Consider the following 19,193-nt stretch of genomic DNA (forward strand, 5'->3'; position numbering starts at 1 on the left):
TGTTGGAGGAATTTTACTAAAATTACTGGCCTTTATAGTCAAGCAGAATGCATCAGATTACTAGGTAGAGCTCAGGGATAACTGATTACTTCAAGAATTAAGACTGCCTCAAAAAAAAAAAAGGCCCTTGAGCTGAGATGAATTTAGATGTTCTCATACGAAGCTTCCCCATAGCGGCTCAGTGACCTCATGACACTACAAGATTCTTAACTGGAGGCTTTAGATACACAATACTCTAGAAAAACCAGATTCTAAGCAACTGGCCTGAAAACAAAACTAAGGTTGACCACTAAATGCATTTGAAAACTCAGATTCTCGCAGATAAATGCAGAGAGCAGAATGTATTCAAGTGGTTTCACATATGACAAGTGAAAGTGCCCAGTGTGCTTGCCACTCTGCAAGCAGTTAAACCCGAGACAGCGTCTCAGGACACGGAATTGTAAATCTCTCTTTGTAAAAATACAGGAAAACCCTCCACCTGGGAGAGCAAGGGTGGACTGAGGTGGCCAGGCCCAGCAGTGGGATGGCAGACTTCCCGGGTGGATGGGCCCCGTCCACAGGGGCGGCATTTCTCCTGCACCCACCCTCAGGGCTAAGCACGCCAGCTCCGCATCCCCCAGGATCCTCCTGGTGCCCAGCAGCTCTGACGTCAACTTCCTTACTCACAGAAATGCATCCCAGGCTCCTGAGAGCTGGCCAACAACCAGAGCAGTTCAATAAACGACCAGAGTCAACCCAGAGACCCTAACACCCTGACCTCCGGCTTCTTCAGGTCTGTTGATTTGGCTTCTTGATTTGCTTGCTTAAAAGTTTTTTTGAAGTCTAGGCAAAAACAGCAAGAAATAGAAAATGGCAAAGATGCCCTGGGAAAAGCAGTGCTTATCAACATATTTAACCCCAGAATCAGAGAAACCTGGAGGACCAAAGCGAAGGTGGGAGAAAGCATCGGGGAGGTCACAGAGAGGGGCCGCATTACAGCAGCTCTGTGGACACCATGCTCACACAGCCAAGAGCCTGAGGGGCACCTTCCAACCGAGTCCAGAGCTGCTCAGGGAACAAAAGCCCCCGAGACCAAGTCCGGGCGTCCCCTCCCTGACATGACGTGTGTGAGGGTGAGACCAAATCCCAGAACTGGAAACACCCCTCACACAGAGAAGGGATGGCCTCAATGTCAGCAAGAATGACATAAAGAAAAACCTTCAGTGAATCATGTAACTTCTGAAATACGTTTAGATGGACCTCAAAGTTCCAGCCCCACACTCCACTCCACTTTAACCCGTGTAGGGGTTCAACCTCTCCTCCAGCTGCTTCCCACTCTCTGCTCCAAACCTCCCTCCCAGCAGACAGGAGTCGAGATCTGATCATGAGGACAATGTGACAAACAGCCCCCTGCACCCCGACTGTGCTGGAGTGTTCCACGGGGTCCTCATGATCACCCAGTGAGAAGGGGCTCAATATGCTCACTTCATGAAGGCCTTGAGAGTTAGCCCACATTCCCAGAGCCACACAGGTGATAAGTGGGGGCAGCATTAAAGCCCGCAGATGGGACCACTGCTCCCGTCCTTGGTATCTGACTCGAGCCCACTGACTCAGCATTTAGCCAGCGTTAACCAGGCCTCTGACCTTTTCTAGGGTCTCAGGGCACAGAGAGCTTTCCACACTCCGCCCATCTGTTCCCCCTTGCCCTGGACTTGGAACGAGGACACACTGTGCGGATCAAATGCGCACAGGACAACAATTAGACCCAAGATCCCAGTGACCTGCCACAATAAGTTGACTTGCCAAGATGTCCCTCAGGGATCAAAATAGCATCCTGGCCTTGGTTCAACCCTGCCCCACCACCTACTTTTCTGGATTAGACGTCTCATAGCTTCAGAAGGACTAAGGAGTGGACATCACATGCAAAGAAAGGAGGGAAAGGAAATGATCACTTGTTTTGTCTGCTGTGGGTCACAGGTTAATCTGCTGATCTTGCGACATTTCGGTCATATTTACCTCTATTTTCACAGATGAAGAAACAAAGCTGTACTGTTCGTGAAAATACAAAAGTAGACATGGGTCTTACCATGTGGGACTTTGAGTACTACCAGGAGCAACTTGAGATTTTACTGGGTGATGAGGAGCGTGGAACTGTTTAAAAAGGGATCAAGTCAAAGTGCAAAGGGGTTTAGCTCCTTTGAAGAGCAATTTGGCAGGATCTAGTGAAAACGAGACCCTCATATTCATGAAACTAGCAACTCAAGGTCCAGGTGTGAGCCTTGTATTTGTGCAAGGAACACGGACAAAGATGCTCTCTGCTGCACTGTGAAAAGCGCAGAACAGGAAGGAGAAAGACACGCTGCGCTTATGCTTACAGCGGAACACCCCACGGTAGTTAAAAGGATGAGCTTGGGCGGTGTGGACTGGAACGAATACACTTCTACCACAGAAGGTGAACTTGGGGATGAAAAAGCAAGCCGGTAAATGATTCTTACACTACTAAGCCATCTATGTAAAGTTGAAAACCATAAAACAAGGGCTCCGTGGAAGAGCACCCACTTAGCACACGCCAGGCCCCGGGTTCCATCCCCTGCACCGCAAAACAGACCAACACAAGAGACCATAAAACAAGAGTGCGTGTTGTTTATGGAAATACGAAGATATTATGAAAGCACAGAATCATCCAGGGAATTTATATATCAACTTCAGGATGGTGGCTAATTCGTCAGGAGGAGGGTGAAGAAGGATACAACCATAGCTGTCTGTTATTTATTTTCTGTACTTTCTGGAAAGTCTAAAATGTTTCCTAAGTTAAAAATTAATTGGTTGCATCCCAGAGTGGACCACTCCCTGCTTTAGAAAATGCTCTGCGGGCCATGTGCACCTCAATCTGGGAAGGGAAGACCAGAGGCCAGGAAATCGGAGATGGGAGGGACGATGAGGCTTAGGCCAGGATGTGGAGCAGAAAAGGAAATGAAAGGGAAGAGGCAAGTGATTTTCAGACGGATGAGTCACACGATTCGGTAACCGTCTAGAAGGTGATGACAGAATGAGGAGAGGGAAGAACCGCAGACCTCCAGCAGTTCAAGGAACACGGGCCCCAGGTACAGCCGGGCTGTCCAAGATCTTCACAGTTAAAGCCCCTGGTTCACACCCACCTCCTGGACACCCATCTCAGGGTGAGACGCTGGGACGAGTGGGGCTCTAGTTCATGACAGTCAGTGCTCTGGCTGCTGAGAGAACACGAGCCTCACGCCCAATGGTCAGGACGGGAACAAGGGCCCTGTGTCCATACTGGGTGATGTCTGCCTGAGACCAAAGCCTCCTCAGCCTAAAAGTTCCTGAGGGCCCAAAGGCTACCTGGTCCCAGTGCCTGGAGAGTAGGTTCAAGTCCCAAAAATAGCCAAGCCTGGTCAGTGATGTGCTGGACTCACGTGGCAGTTTTCATCACCGTAAACAGGTGCAGTGTGCTCTGATCACTTACAAATGCCCGTGGAGTGATCACATCACACCTGACACCTTCCAACAGCTTCCTCCTCTCTGAATAAAAGCTGAAGTCCTTCTCAAACCCAGTGATCTGATGCCATCTCCTGCTCCCTCCCCACATCTTGAGCCTGGAATGCCCCAAAGTGCTCCCTTCTCAGGGCTTTGACGGCTGCTCTTCCCTGTCCACCAGGGGCTTTCTCCGCCCTTCCTGCTCCCCTGTCCTTCAGGGTGCCCTCTCCACCTCATACGCTGCATTCCCACTTGTTCATTTGCCGGAGGTCTGCTTCCTCCCCACAGCATGATCTGGTTTGCTTATGACTTCCATCTCCCCAGGACCTGACCAAACTTCTAGTATGAACCTGAGTGAGTCAGGGAATTCCCCCTATAGAAATCATGTGTACAATGTGACACACGAATTAAAATCAATCATTTTAGGTATTTCACCAGGAAATGACCAGTGGATGCCACAAGTTGAGAAGGGTTTGCTCACTGGGGCAGGCTACTCACACTGGGTAGGCATGGCGTGTTTCTGGCCATCTTTGTCTGGGGAGCTCCTGTCCGAGAAACCCCACGCTTTTCCTGGCTGCTACTGTAGACTTGGTAGAGGGCAGGGCAGAGGAGGGGGAAATGAAGGGGGACACCTGGAAGCAGAAGCGCTGCAGAAGGACTGAGATCTCAGCAATCTGCACACATCTCTGAGTGACTGCCAAACTGCAGGTACATGCAGACATGGGAGGGAGCCCAGGGAAAATGGAAAGTCTGGGAAACTTGTAAATTTCTTGTGTTTGTAAATGCAAACTCCAACCTACACACAGCTCAAGTGGCAGAAGGTGGAAACCTTACTGGCTTGACGTATCAGAATACAATCTTTGGCCCAATCTAATCGGCAGTGAAACTATGCAGGGGGACTCCAAAGATTGGGGGAAAGAAGCAGCAGAGATGCTAGCAGCTAGCTGCAAACCACAGAACAGATGGACGCTTCAGATTAAGAACATGCAAGTCAACTGCTAGCTAAAACCAACAAAACCAATGAGCCTTGGGAGAGTAAGATGATTCAGAACCACCACCACAAATTATCTGTGTTTATTTTTATGGTCAACTTGTTTTTTACAATAGTACAATTTCACAGAAATCTAATGGGTCAAAACATAGTCTTTTCAACAAATGGTGTTGGGTAGCTACCTGTGTATCCACATGCAAAAAGACGCTCATTTATGTGTGTGTGTGTGTGTGTGTGTGCGCGCGCGCACGCACCTGCCACATGTGTGTGACCACAAAAAGCTTCTCTGTTTTGTACCCACAGGCTATCTGGAAATGGTTTGTTCCCAGATGAACTTCTCTCAGACTAACAGCCACAAACTCCTCCCATGTCGTAAGCACACCCTTTTGCAAGGTGGCTTTGCTACTCTTCCAGAGCATTAGTGATGTCTGGGCTCGCCTTGTAACTTTGACCAGTAGGATGTGGCAGAAGTGAGCCCTTGAGAGCCTTGTCCTCCAGTCTGAGGTTCTAACTTCACCCTCTTGAACCAAGAGAGACCCAGCAAGGAGGACAGAGAAAGAGAGAGGCCACATGGAAGAGGACAGAGAAGCCAGCTGGCACTACTGCCAAGCCACTGGTGAGGCCACCTTGAACCTTCCAGCCAGCCTTCCAGTCCATCCAACTGTGGTCACGTGAGTGAGTGCAGAGGACCTGTCCAGGCAACACACAGACTTGGAAGGAAAATTTGTTGTGTTTGAGGCCACTAAGATTTGGGATGTTTGGCATGATTTGTCATCAGTTGACAAAGGCTAACCAACACACACCCCCCAAATGAGGCAGGCTCCTGAGCACCTGCTCTGCATGATCCCATTCACACATCTCTCAAAAACAGGGCCAGAATGGGAGGTGGGTGGCAGGCACCTGAGCCACACAGGCGTGTGCCTTGTGAGTGCTCTCTCGGGCTTGGAGTATGTGGGCCAGCCTTGTTCCATTCCTCTGGGGGGACTCTGCAGAGAGGACCCATCAGAACTCCTGCAACATCCCATCTGGAGCATCTATCCCCACAGAGTCATCTAGGGAACACCTGGCACGTGCCAGTTGCTGATCTAGGTAATGGGCTCGTCTGGTGAACAAAACTGATACCAGCCCTGTCCTAGTGGCACTTACAGGTCCTACAGGACAACTGACGGCAGCCTGAACAGCCTAAAAGCAATGACTTGGCCATGAAAGATAATATCAAGATAAACACCAGAAAGTACTAGATGCCAGCTGCTAAGTGAGTCGCATAACTAGTTCCCTGCAGCTCCTCTGCCCACACAGCCACACACCTTCCATTTTGTTTCTGTTTTTCTCTATTTCAGGTGAACTTTCCCTTCATGATCTCACTCAGCCACCTGACTCTGCTGGGCAGCAGATCCCATCTTAACCGTCACACGCTGCGCCTGATGGCTGCTGTTCTGCAGGATCACAGATGCTGCTCACTGCTAACAGAAAGCCGTTTGGATTCCCATGTTTTATATAATGGACTAGGTACGTGGCACTTGGAATTAGGTACAGGAAATCTCTATTTGAGCAAACCAGATCCTGCACCTTTGCGACAAGCCCCAGCGATGTGAGCGAAGACCTGGGGAATAAGCTCAGGCACAGGTGTCTTGAATGCTGGAGGAGGGACGAGCAGGTCACACACTGTTTTCCTCTCTGTCATGTTCTCAGACTTAGGCACTAAGTGTTTCATCTTGGAATGCCAAGTGACAGCGATTTGATTAGACCAAACCATTTATTAAATAAAGTCGTAAAATAGAACTGTGCATGATGTGCCCAAGTGTTTCTTAAAGAGTTAAAAATGAGAAATATACCTTTCTGCACAGAATATACCATCACCCCAAAAAACCTATGATAACAGGAAAAGGTCTCAAAATGCCTCACTATAATTTTTTAAAAATTAGATAAGAGAGGGAAAAAAGTTTATTGTAGAGCATTGTTTGACCTTTTCTGCACCTGTTTCCATGGAAACAGATGTTGGACAAATAGGGTTTATAAATGCCTAGGAATCATGAGGTGTCTATAAGCCCTCACCTTGTTTTGAGCCATCTGATGTCTATTTCCATAGAAACCAGAGTGGAAATGAGGGCAGCAACCATGAGTCAGTCTGTTGGGCAGCTAGTTCATCCCAGGCATGGTCTGGGAACCCAGGAGCTGCATTACAGAAACAAACGAATTTAGAAGCTGAAAAGGTACCAGAAAAAAGCAAAAGCCTTAATTGGGAAACACTGGTTTCTTTACTGACTTGGTTGAATAATGGAAAAGCCTTGCAAGTACTATAGACATAAGACAGACGTTTCTCTGCTAATTAGGTAACAAGTGTGGTCTGCCCCATGCCAAGCAAGCTGGCACCACAGTGACCATCAGCAGAGCGATGGTCTATACTATAGAGTCACTATAGAGACTACTCAGCTGCTGGCTCTTTGGACAGATGCCCTGAAGCAGCTTCAGGTGGCCACCAGTCTCACAGATTATGAATGAAAGTGCCAGAAGGGAAAGGAGTCCGCACCCTCAGCAATGTACCTGCCTGTGAAATGCAAGGTCAGTGGGGGAGGCTGGTCAGGAATGTCTGATTCCGTGTTCTTCCTCCTCTGGTGCCTTCTGTATAAAATCCATTCCACCCTGCACCTGAGCTATACCCTACACCCTCCAAGCCAGGGTTCCCCATTTGGCATCCCATTTTCCCAGCTACTGTGGTTCCAAAGTTACCAGCCTTTGGGTCCTAATTACATGCTCTGCCCTGCTAAGTTCCCGACTCCCACTGGTTCCCCTCCAGGGGACTCCCTGCCTGGCCAAGCTCAGCCCCACTCCCTCCTGAAGCCTGCAGTGGGAGGGAAGCTGGGATGGAGGGCTTGTCCAGTCTAGGTTTACAGTTCATTCCCAACAAGGACTGCCCTGGGGCCTCGGGCAAGTTTCTGAGGTTCTCTAAAATTTGCTTTTCTCATCCCCAAAATGGGGCTCATAATAGCCTTACTTGGCGGAGAGGAGTGAGGAGTAAGTGGAAGGAGGGGGTGGAGGTCCAGGCCAGCGCCTGCACACAAGCGCAGTTTGTAAATCGCTGGCTGTGCGGTCACACTGAGCTTTCCGGGTCTCCACTTAACTGGACCTCTCATGCCAGATTAGTCTTCCAAAGGCATGGCTGTTTGCTCCCTCCCTCCTGGGCAGACAGATCCTGGGGTCTCCCTTCCCTGCAGTCTTTCTGCTCCTACCCTTGCCCGTCACACTCTCTGAGCTGGTGCACCGTGCCTCACCCTTGGCTGGCGGCAGGCAGGGCTCTCGGCCGGTGCGTTCTCAGCCTGGCATGCTCTAGCCCCACCACTTATTTGCTAAGTTCCTGTCTTTAGTTTTTGATAAAAGTTCCTTTTGGAAGATGTGGACCTTTATTGGCTAAGGTGACTACAAAGGAATCCAATGTGAATGTCATGACCAGATGCCCTGGTGGCAATAATTGTCCCAGTTCTGGAACCCAGGTGGAAGGTAACAGCAGGCAGGATGAAGTGAGAAAACTTAGGGGGCGAGCTTGGAGACCACACAAGGTCCCTGGAACTCCTTCAGCTCTGGAGAATCCATATCTGGAGAAGAGGGAGATGAGGCTAGAATGTCCAGAGGCGGGGGCCAGGCTGCTGAAGTCTCGCATGTTTACTGTGTCTTTTCCCCCTTTTTATGATGCTATATCTGGGGCCTTGCTGACCCTGGAGTGACGGCCCCTCTCAGGCTAGCCAGTTCCTAGAGACAGAAAACAGTCTGCCCTTGAGCACACTTTTCAAATAGAAACCAGCCAATCCAGAGTTTGCACCCCAGTCTTTATTAGGCTCTTACATTCCTGGCAAGTAACCACCTGCCTCAATCACCCCAAGGCCAGGTGCCAGACAACTAGGGTTAGCCCCTACAGAACAGAACTCACTAAAACAATGCAAACTGGACAACTCAAGGCCTGTTTACCCTGCCTTGCCTACACTGTGCCACAGAAACCACAATTTAGGCTCTCATCCACCTCTTCCTCCTCTCCTGCTACCCCTGCACTGATCCCAAGCTTCCCTGTGTATGCCCCCCCGCCCCGGGACATGGTGTGCACCAGCGCCTGGGCACAGCAACTGTCTGCTGGCCTGTTGGTCTTCCTGAACCACACGTTGCCCATTGATACACTAGATTCTAAAACCCCTTGGAGACCACAGCATTATCTAGGGCTTCTGTCTGGTGCCCAGACCCCCACCACATCAAGCGTGGCAGGCCGGAAGCTGATGACAGCAGTGACACTGCTGCTGCTGCTGCTCCTGCTATTGATGATGACAAAAAGGGCTAGTAGCCCCAAGGGCTTAAATTGTCCTAGGCACTGCGCCAAGTGCTTTGATAGTGATTATCCATTAGTGATGCCCGAACAAACAGGGAGATTATAAAAGCCACGGGTTCAGTTCTATCACTTCAGCCTGACCTTTCTTTGGATACTAATATTTACACCTAGGGGCTGTGTGTTGGTAAAGTATATCTAAAGAGTATCACATGAAGTATCATATTAAGTTCTACCTTGAAAGTTAATGGCATGGATTGTTTTTGCTCTACCTGAGCCCCAGCCTCAGCCCTTTTCAATTTTTTATTTTCAGACAGGGTCTCATTAAGTTGCCCAGGCTGGCCTCAAACTTGTGTTCTTCCTGCCTCAGGCTGCTCAGTTGCTGAGATTACAGGTGTGTGCCACTGTGCCCAGCCTGACAAATTTTTAAATGAACAAGACCCAGTTTTCTGCTTTCTACCTTGATGCTTTGGAAAATAGTTTTGAAAAAAAAAAAGCTCTAAGCTTCCTATGTCAGTCAATCATGTGAGATGGTCACTGGTTCTGGGCTTCCAACGCTACCTCAGGGTCAACCTCAGCCCCACCCACCAGTCATGCCTCTTTCCTGTACCCGGCCAGCTTCCTTTCCTCAGAAGAATGTGTGCATGTGCCAGGGGGCCAAGGGGAATAACTGGGGGCAGGACTGGTAAGAAGGGATTCAAACTCGCTGGCTGCCCTGTAAGAGGCAAAGCCTGTCTCTCCTGGAGAGATGAGACTTACATAAATGCTGTGATAAAGAAGTCTCCAGAGAGCTGCTTTGTTGACAAGAGGGCATGATTTTCATTCCAAGCCTGTCCCTAGTGCTGCCATGTCTCCTGACAAGCTAAGCTAGGGTGGAGGTGTTCTGATACTGATGGGGTATCAGAAACGCCCTAAAGGAAGAAAGAGCCAGACATCATTTCAACATGGCTGTCACCAGGCCTTGGAGAATGCCCTCAAAGCAGGATGAATGGAGTGAAGCTGGTCCCAGGCCAAGTTAAGGCAGAGTGAAAGGATCACAAGGGCAGGGGAGAGGAAGACCACGGGCACCCGGGTTTGCACAGTTCCTCTAGAGAGGAACCATTAGAGGACTCTGATGCCCCATCTCCTGACCTCCCTCCCTCCCTCCTGGGGCCTGGTGCTCAGTGTCCCTAGGGCTCCATATCTGCATTCAAGCCACCTATGGCTCTGAGGGAGAAGAGAAGGAGGGACTCCCAAATTGTAAAATCCTGCTCTGTCTTAAACTTCATTGTTACTACTCCAGTTGTTTAAGGCTTGTTGACCAGACTGTCTGTCTGGGTACCTATTCCTTGTCATTTGTTATTATCTCCTTGCCTGAGGTGTTTTTTTTTTTTTTTTTTTAATATATATATATTTTTTACTCATTGATGGACCTTTATTTTATTCATTTATCTATATGCGGTGCTGAGAATTGAACCCAGTGCTTCACACGTGCAAGGAGAGCGCTCCAACACTGAGCTACAACCCCATCCCTTGACTGAGTTCTTCATCTTCTCTGGGAAGCTCTTCTTAGTCTCACTTGCTCATTCCTATCTTGCTTAACCTTCTTGGACTTAAATGTCTTGCCCTCAAGACTTATAAACTTTCCAGCACCTGCCTACAAGATTCTGATTTCACTCTGTGGGATCTGTTGTGCCATGTTTTATTCTAATCCCTTTATAACTCTAACACAACCAATGGCTGCACTTTTCTATTTCTTGACTTCTTAAAAAAATCCTAAGAGTTCCAATTCTCTACCAATTAATTTCTTACAATTCACATTTAAATTAATAATTCTCCAAATGACTATATGTGTGAAAGAAGGTAAATGGCAATGACTCATGTCATATGCATTGAGTATTTAAATTAGATTTAGAGAACAGTATAAAAGACCTTAAAACAATGAAGACATACAATGTTCTTGGAATGGAGCACTCCACCATTAAGGTTCCAATTCTCTTCAAATTGATTGATAGCTTTAGTACAGTCCCAATCAAAATTCCAGCTAGTTGTATGGTGGGGGAGGGAAGTGGGAAAGTTCTCTGACTCATGAAAGGGAGAAATCTATTCAAAAGAAGTTAGTTTTAACTGCCAATCAAAAATGAAAATATGGCAAGTTATCTTTCTTTGATTTTTACAGATGTCAATAATTTACCTTATTATAATTTATGCAACAGAACACATTTGATTACTATAATATCAATTAAGTTGGAGTGTAATTTTGTGAAAAATTATTCAGAGTTTAACAAAAAAGGATTTGAATATTTAAACCAGATTTGATGAGTTCTTTAAAAGTCAAAAATTGAAAACTTGTTATAATCTTTCAAACTAGAAGTTTAAAAGCCCCTGAACTGCATGATAGATGTACAGGAATTCTCTGTTACTACTTTTCCTTTTCTTTTTTTATACTAAGGATTTAACCCAGGGGTGCTTTACCACTGAGCCACATCTCCAGCCCATTTTTATTTTTTATTTTGAGACAAGGTCTTGCTAAGTTGATTTGGGCCTCACTAAGTTGCTGAGGCTGGCTTTGAACTTGTGATCCTCCTGCCTCAACCTTCTGAGTCATTATGATTACAGGTGTGCACCACTACAACCAGCTGTACTACTTTTTCTGTAAATCTAAATTATTCATCCCCACAGAGATTTAAATTTAAGGACCTTGCAGGTAAGATATCATAGATTTGGTTAGAGAAACTACTTGGTTGCCTTGTATGGCTGACCTTGATGAAGCCTGCTGGATGGAAAGTTAGCAAAGGATATCACAGCAGTGACACTCTTCAGTGAAACAACAGCCAAATGGCAAACATACATGCTGAATCAACACCTCATCTGCAGAATTATGCCTAGACTTGCTATTGCTTTTGATTTAGGCTCAACAGTGACTAATTACCAAAGATCTTTTATGTAAATACTTGACAGCAAAATCTTTAAAATGTTGGGTACCTTTATTGACTTTCATGGTTTATCCTAGAACAATTACACTGCTGACATTTGCACAGAAAACACAAAAGCAGTGATGGGTGAAGCCCTTGGTAGCACGAACAGAGGCAGTAGATACACATAGGATAGGACAGAGATTCATTTAAGAATGTTCTTGATGAAACAGGTGAATTAATTTTATTAAATCTCTAACCTTATGGCCCATCTTTTTAATATTCTGTGTAACAAAATAGAAGTACAAAATAGAAGTGCTTTACTACAGCAAGATGGTTATCTTGAGGAAAAACATTTGTGACATTACTTGAGTCCCAAGTTGAATATGCCTTTTTTTTTTTTTAAGGGAACACCATTTTTACTTGAAAGAACAACTGATAGACTCTGATTATTCAGACTTGGGTATGTGTCTGCCAGTTTCTCAAAAAAGGATGCAGTAAGCCTGTCCTGTCAAGGAAACAACTAATAGTATTTGTTAGCAATAGTAAAATTTGAACTTTCAAGAGAAAATGAGAATTTTGAATAACTTGTATCTGTCATTGAGAGCTTAATAGCTTCCCAAACCATACAGACTTTTTTGATGGGAATAGCAATGATATTAATTAATGCATTTTTTTAATGCAAGCTAATGAAATGTGTCAACATTTGGAAGAACTACTAAATTTGATAAAACAATATTTTCCAAATGTCCAATAAAAAGTAATACAAACTCATGCATAGGTAGAAGTGCTATTGAGCCACGTGTGGTGGAGCAGGCCTATAATCCTAGCAGCTCAAGAGGCTGAGGCAGAAGGATTGCAAATTTAAGGCCAGCCTCGGCAACTTAGCAAGGCCCTAAGCAACTTAGTGAGACCCTGTCTCAAAAAATAAAAAATGGCTATTGATGTAGCTCAGTGGTAGTGCCCTTGGATTCAATTCCAGGTACCAAAAAAAAAAAAATGCTATTGAAAGCACAGACAGTGCATGAATAATATGATTCTGCAACCTGTACGCTCAGAAAAATGAGAAATTATATCCCATCTGATTCAAATGTATGGTATATCAAAGTCATTGTACTGTCATGTATAACTAATTAAAACAAATTAAAAAAAAAAAAAGAAAAGAAAAAGAAAGTGCAGACAGGAAGACTGCAGGAAGAATTCTGAACTTCCAAGAATCTGCTCTTCCATAAAAGCAGTGAGAACACTAGTGAAACTGTCAAAATCAACTTTTTTTTAGTTAATTTTGAAATTTCAGTTTCAAGTTTCTCTGGAAATCCATGAAGGCTTGTAAAGACCTGAGGAGTGTTTATTTAAGAAAAATGGCTTCCTCTCACTAAGATAGCAAGCATCATGGCATTTAAACTTGCCTCTAGCTCCACAGAAAACCGACAGCCACTTGTGCCTATGTGTCTAGCAAGAGGCCAGCGAGGGTGGAGGCCAGGGGCCTGTCTACTCCCTCAGACACCCGGGTGGACCCAGCTCCACCACTTACTTACCCAGCTTCCTAAACTCAGCCAACGACCTGCTTTCTGCCTCTCCTCGTCTGTGAGGGTAAACGATGACAGGACCTAGCCCAGGGCTGCTGGAGGAGCAGAGGAGGGAACTCAGGTCAGGTGCGAGAACGTGCCTACCACGCGGTGAGGCCACACTGGTGGAGCTGCTCACTTGGATCATTGTGGGCTCATCTACGGAGACCAGAAACTCTCGGAGATATGGAAACCCCAGCTTCTAAATCCTATAGATTTTTAATGCATCTCTCCCTTGTCTTTTCCTAGAACACTCTTATTTCAAGGCCCTTAAATATTTGTTCAACAGATAATGACTTCTGGATTTGACAAGTTTTTACATAGGAAATTTCTGATCATATGACTGTCACTTATATGGATCCAGCAAGTAAATGTCCATGGCTGACCTTACCTGGCACTGAAAGCTGTTCTTTTAAGAGGGGAGAATATTTATCTTAAAATAGGTCTTCTCAAATTGCACAGAAAGTCCTTCCACCTCCACTTAGAGCCACCGGTGGGCCAGACACGAGGAACCTCACCTTAACATGCCATAAGAAAACCTGAGTCATTTGGGGGTGAGAACCCTGGAACCAGGCTCCTGAGCCTGTGAATCTACCGCCTGCCCCCTGGTAACAATGCACATGTTCACTGTAAAAATAAAGTACCTTACCTCACACATTCCTTCACAGTGCTACACAAGGTGCTTTTGACCCCTTCAACAGTTGTCACTGTCCCTTCTCTTGTGTATATTTTCAAGGTCATCTAATGATGATTTTATTTCTCTGGAGGTTTATATAGGTCTGGGGCCTTGTGGATCAAGAGAGTTTATGAAGCATCTTAGAAAATAATGAAAATAGCTGTCCTTGAAAGGCCACCTTTTCTCCTCCTGTCTGGAGCCTCCTGGCAGTGTCTGACCTGCTTAGGTCTCTCCCATCTCAAGTCAAACCAAACCAAACCAAAATGCTCATTTAGCTACCTGTTCTCCCGTCCAGCAGGTAGCCATGCTGTGGGAAGAGCAGTACATACTTATTAGCACCGTATTCTCACTTCCCACCTGCTCCGCAGTTCACTCCAGTGTGGCCTATGCCCATCAATCCACAGAAAAGCACAGCCCTTGACCTCCACGCCACCACATCGAGCATCCTGTTTTCACTTCTCTCGCTTGACAAATCTGCAGCCCAGGGCCCTGTTGGCCTCTTTCCAAGCCTCTCGCACATTTCCTCATTCCCTGTACCCCCCGCAGTTCCTATGCTAACAAAGAGGGTGTAACTTTCCACACCTTTCTGCTACACAGATGCATAGCACATCTATAACTCACAGGTTTGCGGGTTTATATGTTTGCTTTTTCTTACTGTTCACATTGTTTTAGGATTTCCTTTTTCATTTCATATTATATCCCAGATGATCTATAAAAACAGGAGATACGTTTCTAGCTCAATGATTTTTAAACTTTTGTATACAAACGAGTCTATACTCAGACATCAGTGAGTTTTAACACATTAAAGTCATTACAGTTTTGGAAATTAGAAAGAAAACCTAGATTGTGCACTGGGGTCCTCTTGAGAGTTTCCAGTGGAGCAGGACCAGTCATGGTGGATGTGCAGATGCACAGATTTCAGCTCAATGTGAGGCAAAGGGAGCATAACTGACCCTGGCCTCTGGCTTCCCCGGAAAGCCACATCACTAAGCAGCTAACTGAAAACATTTTTTTATCTCGGTTTCAGGTCTAGATATTACATTAAAAACATATTTTGCATTGGTAAGCAAAATGAAGTGTGACTCTAATGTCCTGACACTAATTCTGATGTCTCCTTCATCGTTGTCACCTTGAGAGGTGACAACAGTACTACTGCTTAAATGGTTCTTGAAGATTTTCCTTTAGCCTAAATATCTGTTTAAGCATTTATTTTTTCCCCTCCATTTCCAATAGACGGTTATAAAAGTATTGCCTGCCCTGGTAAAAGCTGAATAAAACCCAGCCCCTACTGATCGGCTACTTTGCTGACCCTCTACAGTGCACTGTGAGGATCCTTTGTGAGACACAACCTACCATCTGCTGAACCTGAGTTGGAAACAACAGAACCTTTCTTGAGTCTTCCCAACTATACCTCTTCTAGGAATCTTCCGAAAATTCTACTTATCACAACAAATGTTTTCAAACATTAACCTCTTTTTTTAAAAAAATATTTTTTTTATTGTAGATGGACATAATATCTTTATTTATTTATTTTTATGTGGTGCTGAGGAATCAAACCCAGTGCCTGACACAAGTGAGGCAGGTGCTCTACCACTGAGCTATAGCCCCAGCCCAAACATTAACCTCTTAAAATGAAAATACATGCAGAGTAGCAGCAAGTCCAGAGAACTGAAGGAAGACCTTGATATCTGATTGTGTAGAGTAGATTATAGTTGGTTTCACAGGGAAATTTCCACAAAACTGAATTCCCATCACTAACCAGAAAAGTTGTTCCAACGAAATTTCCCGTACAATACAAAACCAAAGGATCAATATGACAATAAAACCCAGAGCAAACAGAAAAGCCAAAAAGGATGACACGGAAAGAGGGGAAAGCAGACCTGGGGGCGACCTCCGGACACAATGACAAAGAGCTACTGAATCCAGTCATTAAAACATTAACTGAAGAGCGCTGACAGCCAGGCACAAGGCAGTGTCTTGCTTCGGTTAGCAGTGGCCTGGGCGAGATGGCCAGCCAGGTCTACCTTGAGGGGTGGCCACAGTGGTCCTCAGGTACAGAAGCCTGTTTTTTTTATAGTCTGCGGCTAAGAATGATCTTTATATTTTCAATATTTGGAAAAAAAAGTAATGACATGAAAATTATGACATTCTAGTTTTAGTATCCACAAACAGTTCTGTGGGAACACAGCCATGTTCCCCTGACAGCTACTGTGTTACAGAGGCAGGACCAGAGACTGAAACCTGCACGAGTGGCCTGCCAAGCCTGAGAGGCTTCCTATCCTCCCCTTTACAAAGAAAGTCCGTGACCCCTGTTCTAAATCAGATTCGACCGCCATTTGCATTCTGTGTGACCTCGGGCTGGTCTCTCCTTAGGAGGGGATGATGGCCAGGTCCCCTCTGCAGGTCGGGTTCAGAGCCTGTGCCACCGGGCAGGAGGAGTGAGCAGGAGTGCCCACTGGTGCCACCTGCAGTCCAGGATGGAGATGGCATGCGGGAGGCGCCTGTGAGTCGCTGGGTGGATCTCACCCTCCTTGTGGGGGCTCCTATGTAACTATTGCACACAACTGATGCCATCATGAACAAAACTTTGACTGTCACCCACGTTTTAAACTGACAGACCTCAACTTCCAACAAATACATTTTCCCACATCCATATTTATAGTGAATACTCCCCCACAACAGAAGAACCTTCCAGGATTCATCGAAGGAAAGCAAGTCACATATCCACACCACAACCAGGAGGACAATGAGTCAGCTCTTTCTGGGTCTCCGAAGGGAAAACAAGGCCTAGCCTGTCATCTGAGGATCCAGACAGCTCCGGGGAGTGGTCCTTCCAACACCTCACAGGCTGCGCACATTAGCTTCTGTGCATTAGGAGGAGGGTTTTCCACAGTGAGAAAATCCACTCCCAAAGAATGAAAATAACTGAGTGGGGTTGTTGATTCTGCTGGCTCTGAACCCAACCCAGGACAGCTCAGCCCAGAGCTTCTCACCATGAGCCTCTGTGCCCAGCTGCCCAGCCAGGGAGATGGGTGGAGGCTTGTGGTAAAGAGCTTCCATGAGATCCAAAGGACGTGCAGTCTGCATCTCCGCTCTCTGCAGGTGTGTAGGGCCTGCAAACACAGCCACTTGTGCTGCCACCCCGGGGCCCTCCTGCTGCCCCCTCCATCGCAAGGTAGAGTCTACTTCCTTTCCCAGCCGGGGCCGGGCTTGCTGTGTGCTTCCGCAGAGTGCACAAGCCCCGTTCTGAGACCACTGAGCCCAGAGAGGACCAGAAGGGCTCACTTCTTCCCTGGTGGAACCCAGCCTGACCGGACCACTGAGTGACAGCTGGCACTGGAGAGACACCTCGGAGGCAGCCATGTAGGACTCTATGTGAGCCACCCCACTGGACCTCAGCCACCCCACAGGACTGAGGACAACAGGGCAGAAGTGGAAACTTCAGTTCTGAGCAACTGTTCAAGGCAAGGAAGACCAGGATAGTTTGGTATGAGTTTTCTACATGGTGAAAAGAGTTTCCAACTTACTTCATCATCATCATCTTCATCATCATCAGACTCAAGAACGCCATCAAGCAGCTCTTCTATAGAGGAAAAAAAAAAAAAAAAAAAAAAAATATATATATATATATATATATAAGAAAAAATATCAGTGAATAGCCACAAACAGTGGGCGACTTGGCCAACACAATCCTTCAGGCGCCACAGAGACCAGTGAGCACCATCAAGAGAAGGAGTGCTGGGCTCAACCATTTCTCATCGTAATCATTTCAGACACGTTTTGACATTGTCCTCAGAGATTTTAAATAAATCTCTCCATTTTTACCAGAACATATTTAGAGTAGCATGAGGAAAATCCCAACCAGCACATAATTTGAGGGACCTTCAGGGAAGGGAAGTAAACTAACATTTACCACCAGACATGGCAGCGGGCACCCCGACACTGAATCCTCACAACCCCCTTACAGCGAGAGGTGGAGGCACAGAGGGGAAGTAGAAACCGCATCTACTTCTGTGTACAGGTGGGGTGGTGGCTGTGGCAGGGAGGGTTCCCAGAGGCTCACTGCTACATCTTTAGCGTTCACAAACAAGCCTGGATTCATAGCGTAACTGAGCCAGAGAAAGAATGGACCATTTTACCATATGTAAAATGGGGATCCTACCACCTCCTTCTTAGGTGAAGCATCTGGCCCAGGTACCAGCAGGCATTACATAGATGCAGGTTCCCTCCTCCATGATGCCTTCCCTGGTGCCCTCACTGAGCCCATCATCTCTCCCTCCCTGAACATGATCTGCGTTTCACCTGGAACTCCTGCCAGCACTCACCCTGTGGATGACCCTGCCTCCTAATGAATGGACGGCTATTGACTGCAGGTGTCCCTTGTCCCTACTCTACTGGGTCGTGAGTATCTGGGGATGGAGCACCTGACTTCCCCCTCCCTGCGCTCCTGCTGCACCCTCCTTGTTAGCACTGGTTTGGTGAAAGTAAAGAAAGCCTGAGAAAAGAAAGGAAGTCAAAAAGAAGGAAGGAGAAAGAAGGCGTCAAAGGCCATACTTAGAGGTGGCCTTAGCACGGGGCCTGACAGAGGCACCTACATTAATCAAACACCAAGCCACGGCCTAGGAGGGCGTCACCAACATCCTGACAGTCTCACTTACTCAAAGTGAGGTCTCCGCTGACCTCACTGGTCTGTGGCCAGCAGGACACCAAATCTGTCCCCACCTTGATGAGGTTTGCATGTCTCTACACCCATCCCAAGCCACACCACTGTCACAGAATGCCAGTGAGTTCAGAAAGCTACTCTGCAGACATAAAGCTGTTAAGTCATTCTGCATTTTGGCTGAATTTAATTATCTAACTTCTCTTCCCTTCTCAGACACAGCATATTCCATTCCATCTGCAGGAAATGCCTTTCAAAATGGCGGTGCTTCCTATGGTCACCAATTACAAACCCCTCAGGTTCTCTGTGGAAAAGTCAAGTAGTCCAGCACACTCCCTGCTCTCCTTCTTGGCCCAGCCTCTCTTCCCTAACCCACAATCTCTTCATCTATTGGCTCAGACTCTTCCCACCACCCAGAACAGGGCTGGTCCCATGTACTAGAAGACCTGGGTCTGGGCTCCTCCACCACTCACTCCTGAGTTGGTGCACAGCCACGCTGCCCTCCCCAGTACCGCTCTACTTTCTCCTGCCCGTGGACCAGGCTAGCACCGCTGTTTCTCTGCCCTGACTGGCTATAGTCTGCCAGCTCCCTTGCAGAGGGCTGGAACTGTGGTCTGGGCC

General features: G+C 46.7%; 1 protein-coding gene and 1 long non-coding RNA gene across 4 annotated transcripts in view; one reads left to right on the forward strand and one right to left on the reverse strand.

Moving 5' to 3' along the window:
* Positions 1–19,193, reverse strand: part of Armc9 (armadillo repeat containing 9) — a 133,360-nt gene that overhangs the window by 39,647 nt on the left and 74,520 nt on the right. For both annotated transcript variants that reach the window (XM_027942001.2, XM_071619549.1), the window contains exon 19: positions 17,440–17,495. In XM_027942001.2, coding sequence (XP_027797802.2) covers positions 17,440–17,495 — 56 coding nt within the window. The remainder of the gene's footprint in view (positions 1–17,439; positions 17,496–19,193) is intronic.
* On the forward strand, positions 4,891–6,252 carry LOC114097922 (uncharacterized). 2 transcript variants are annotated; one of them, XR_011709154.1, is made up of 2 exons: positions 4,891–5,136; positions 5,806–6,252. It is a non-coding gene; the product is annotated as an uncharacterized lncRNA (long non-coding RNA). The 2 variants fall into 2 exon arrangements; XR_003583637.2 differs by having other exon boundaries at positions 4,891–5,081.

This window comes from Marmota flaviventris, chromosome 11 (assembly GCF_047511675.1).
Source record: "Marmota flaviventris isolate mMarFla1 chromosome 11, mMarFla1.hap1, whole genome shotgun sequence".
NCBI lineage: Eukaryota > Metazoa > Chordata > Mammalia > Rodentia > Sciuridae > Marmota > Marmota flaviventris.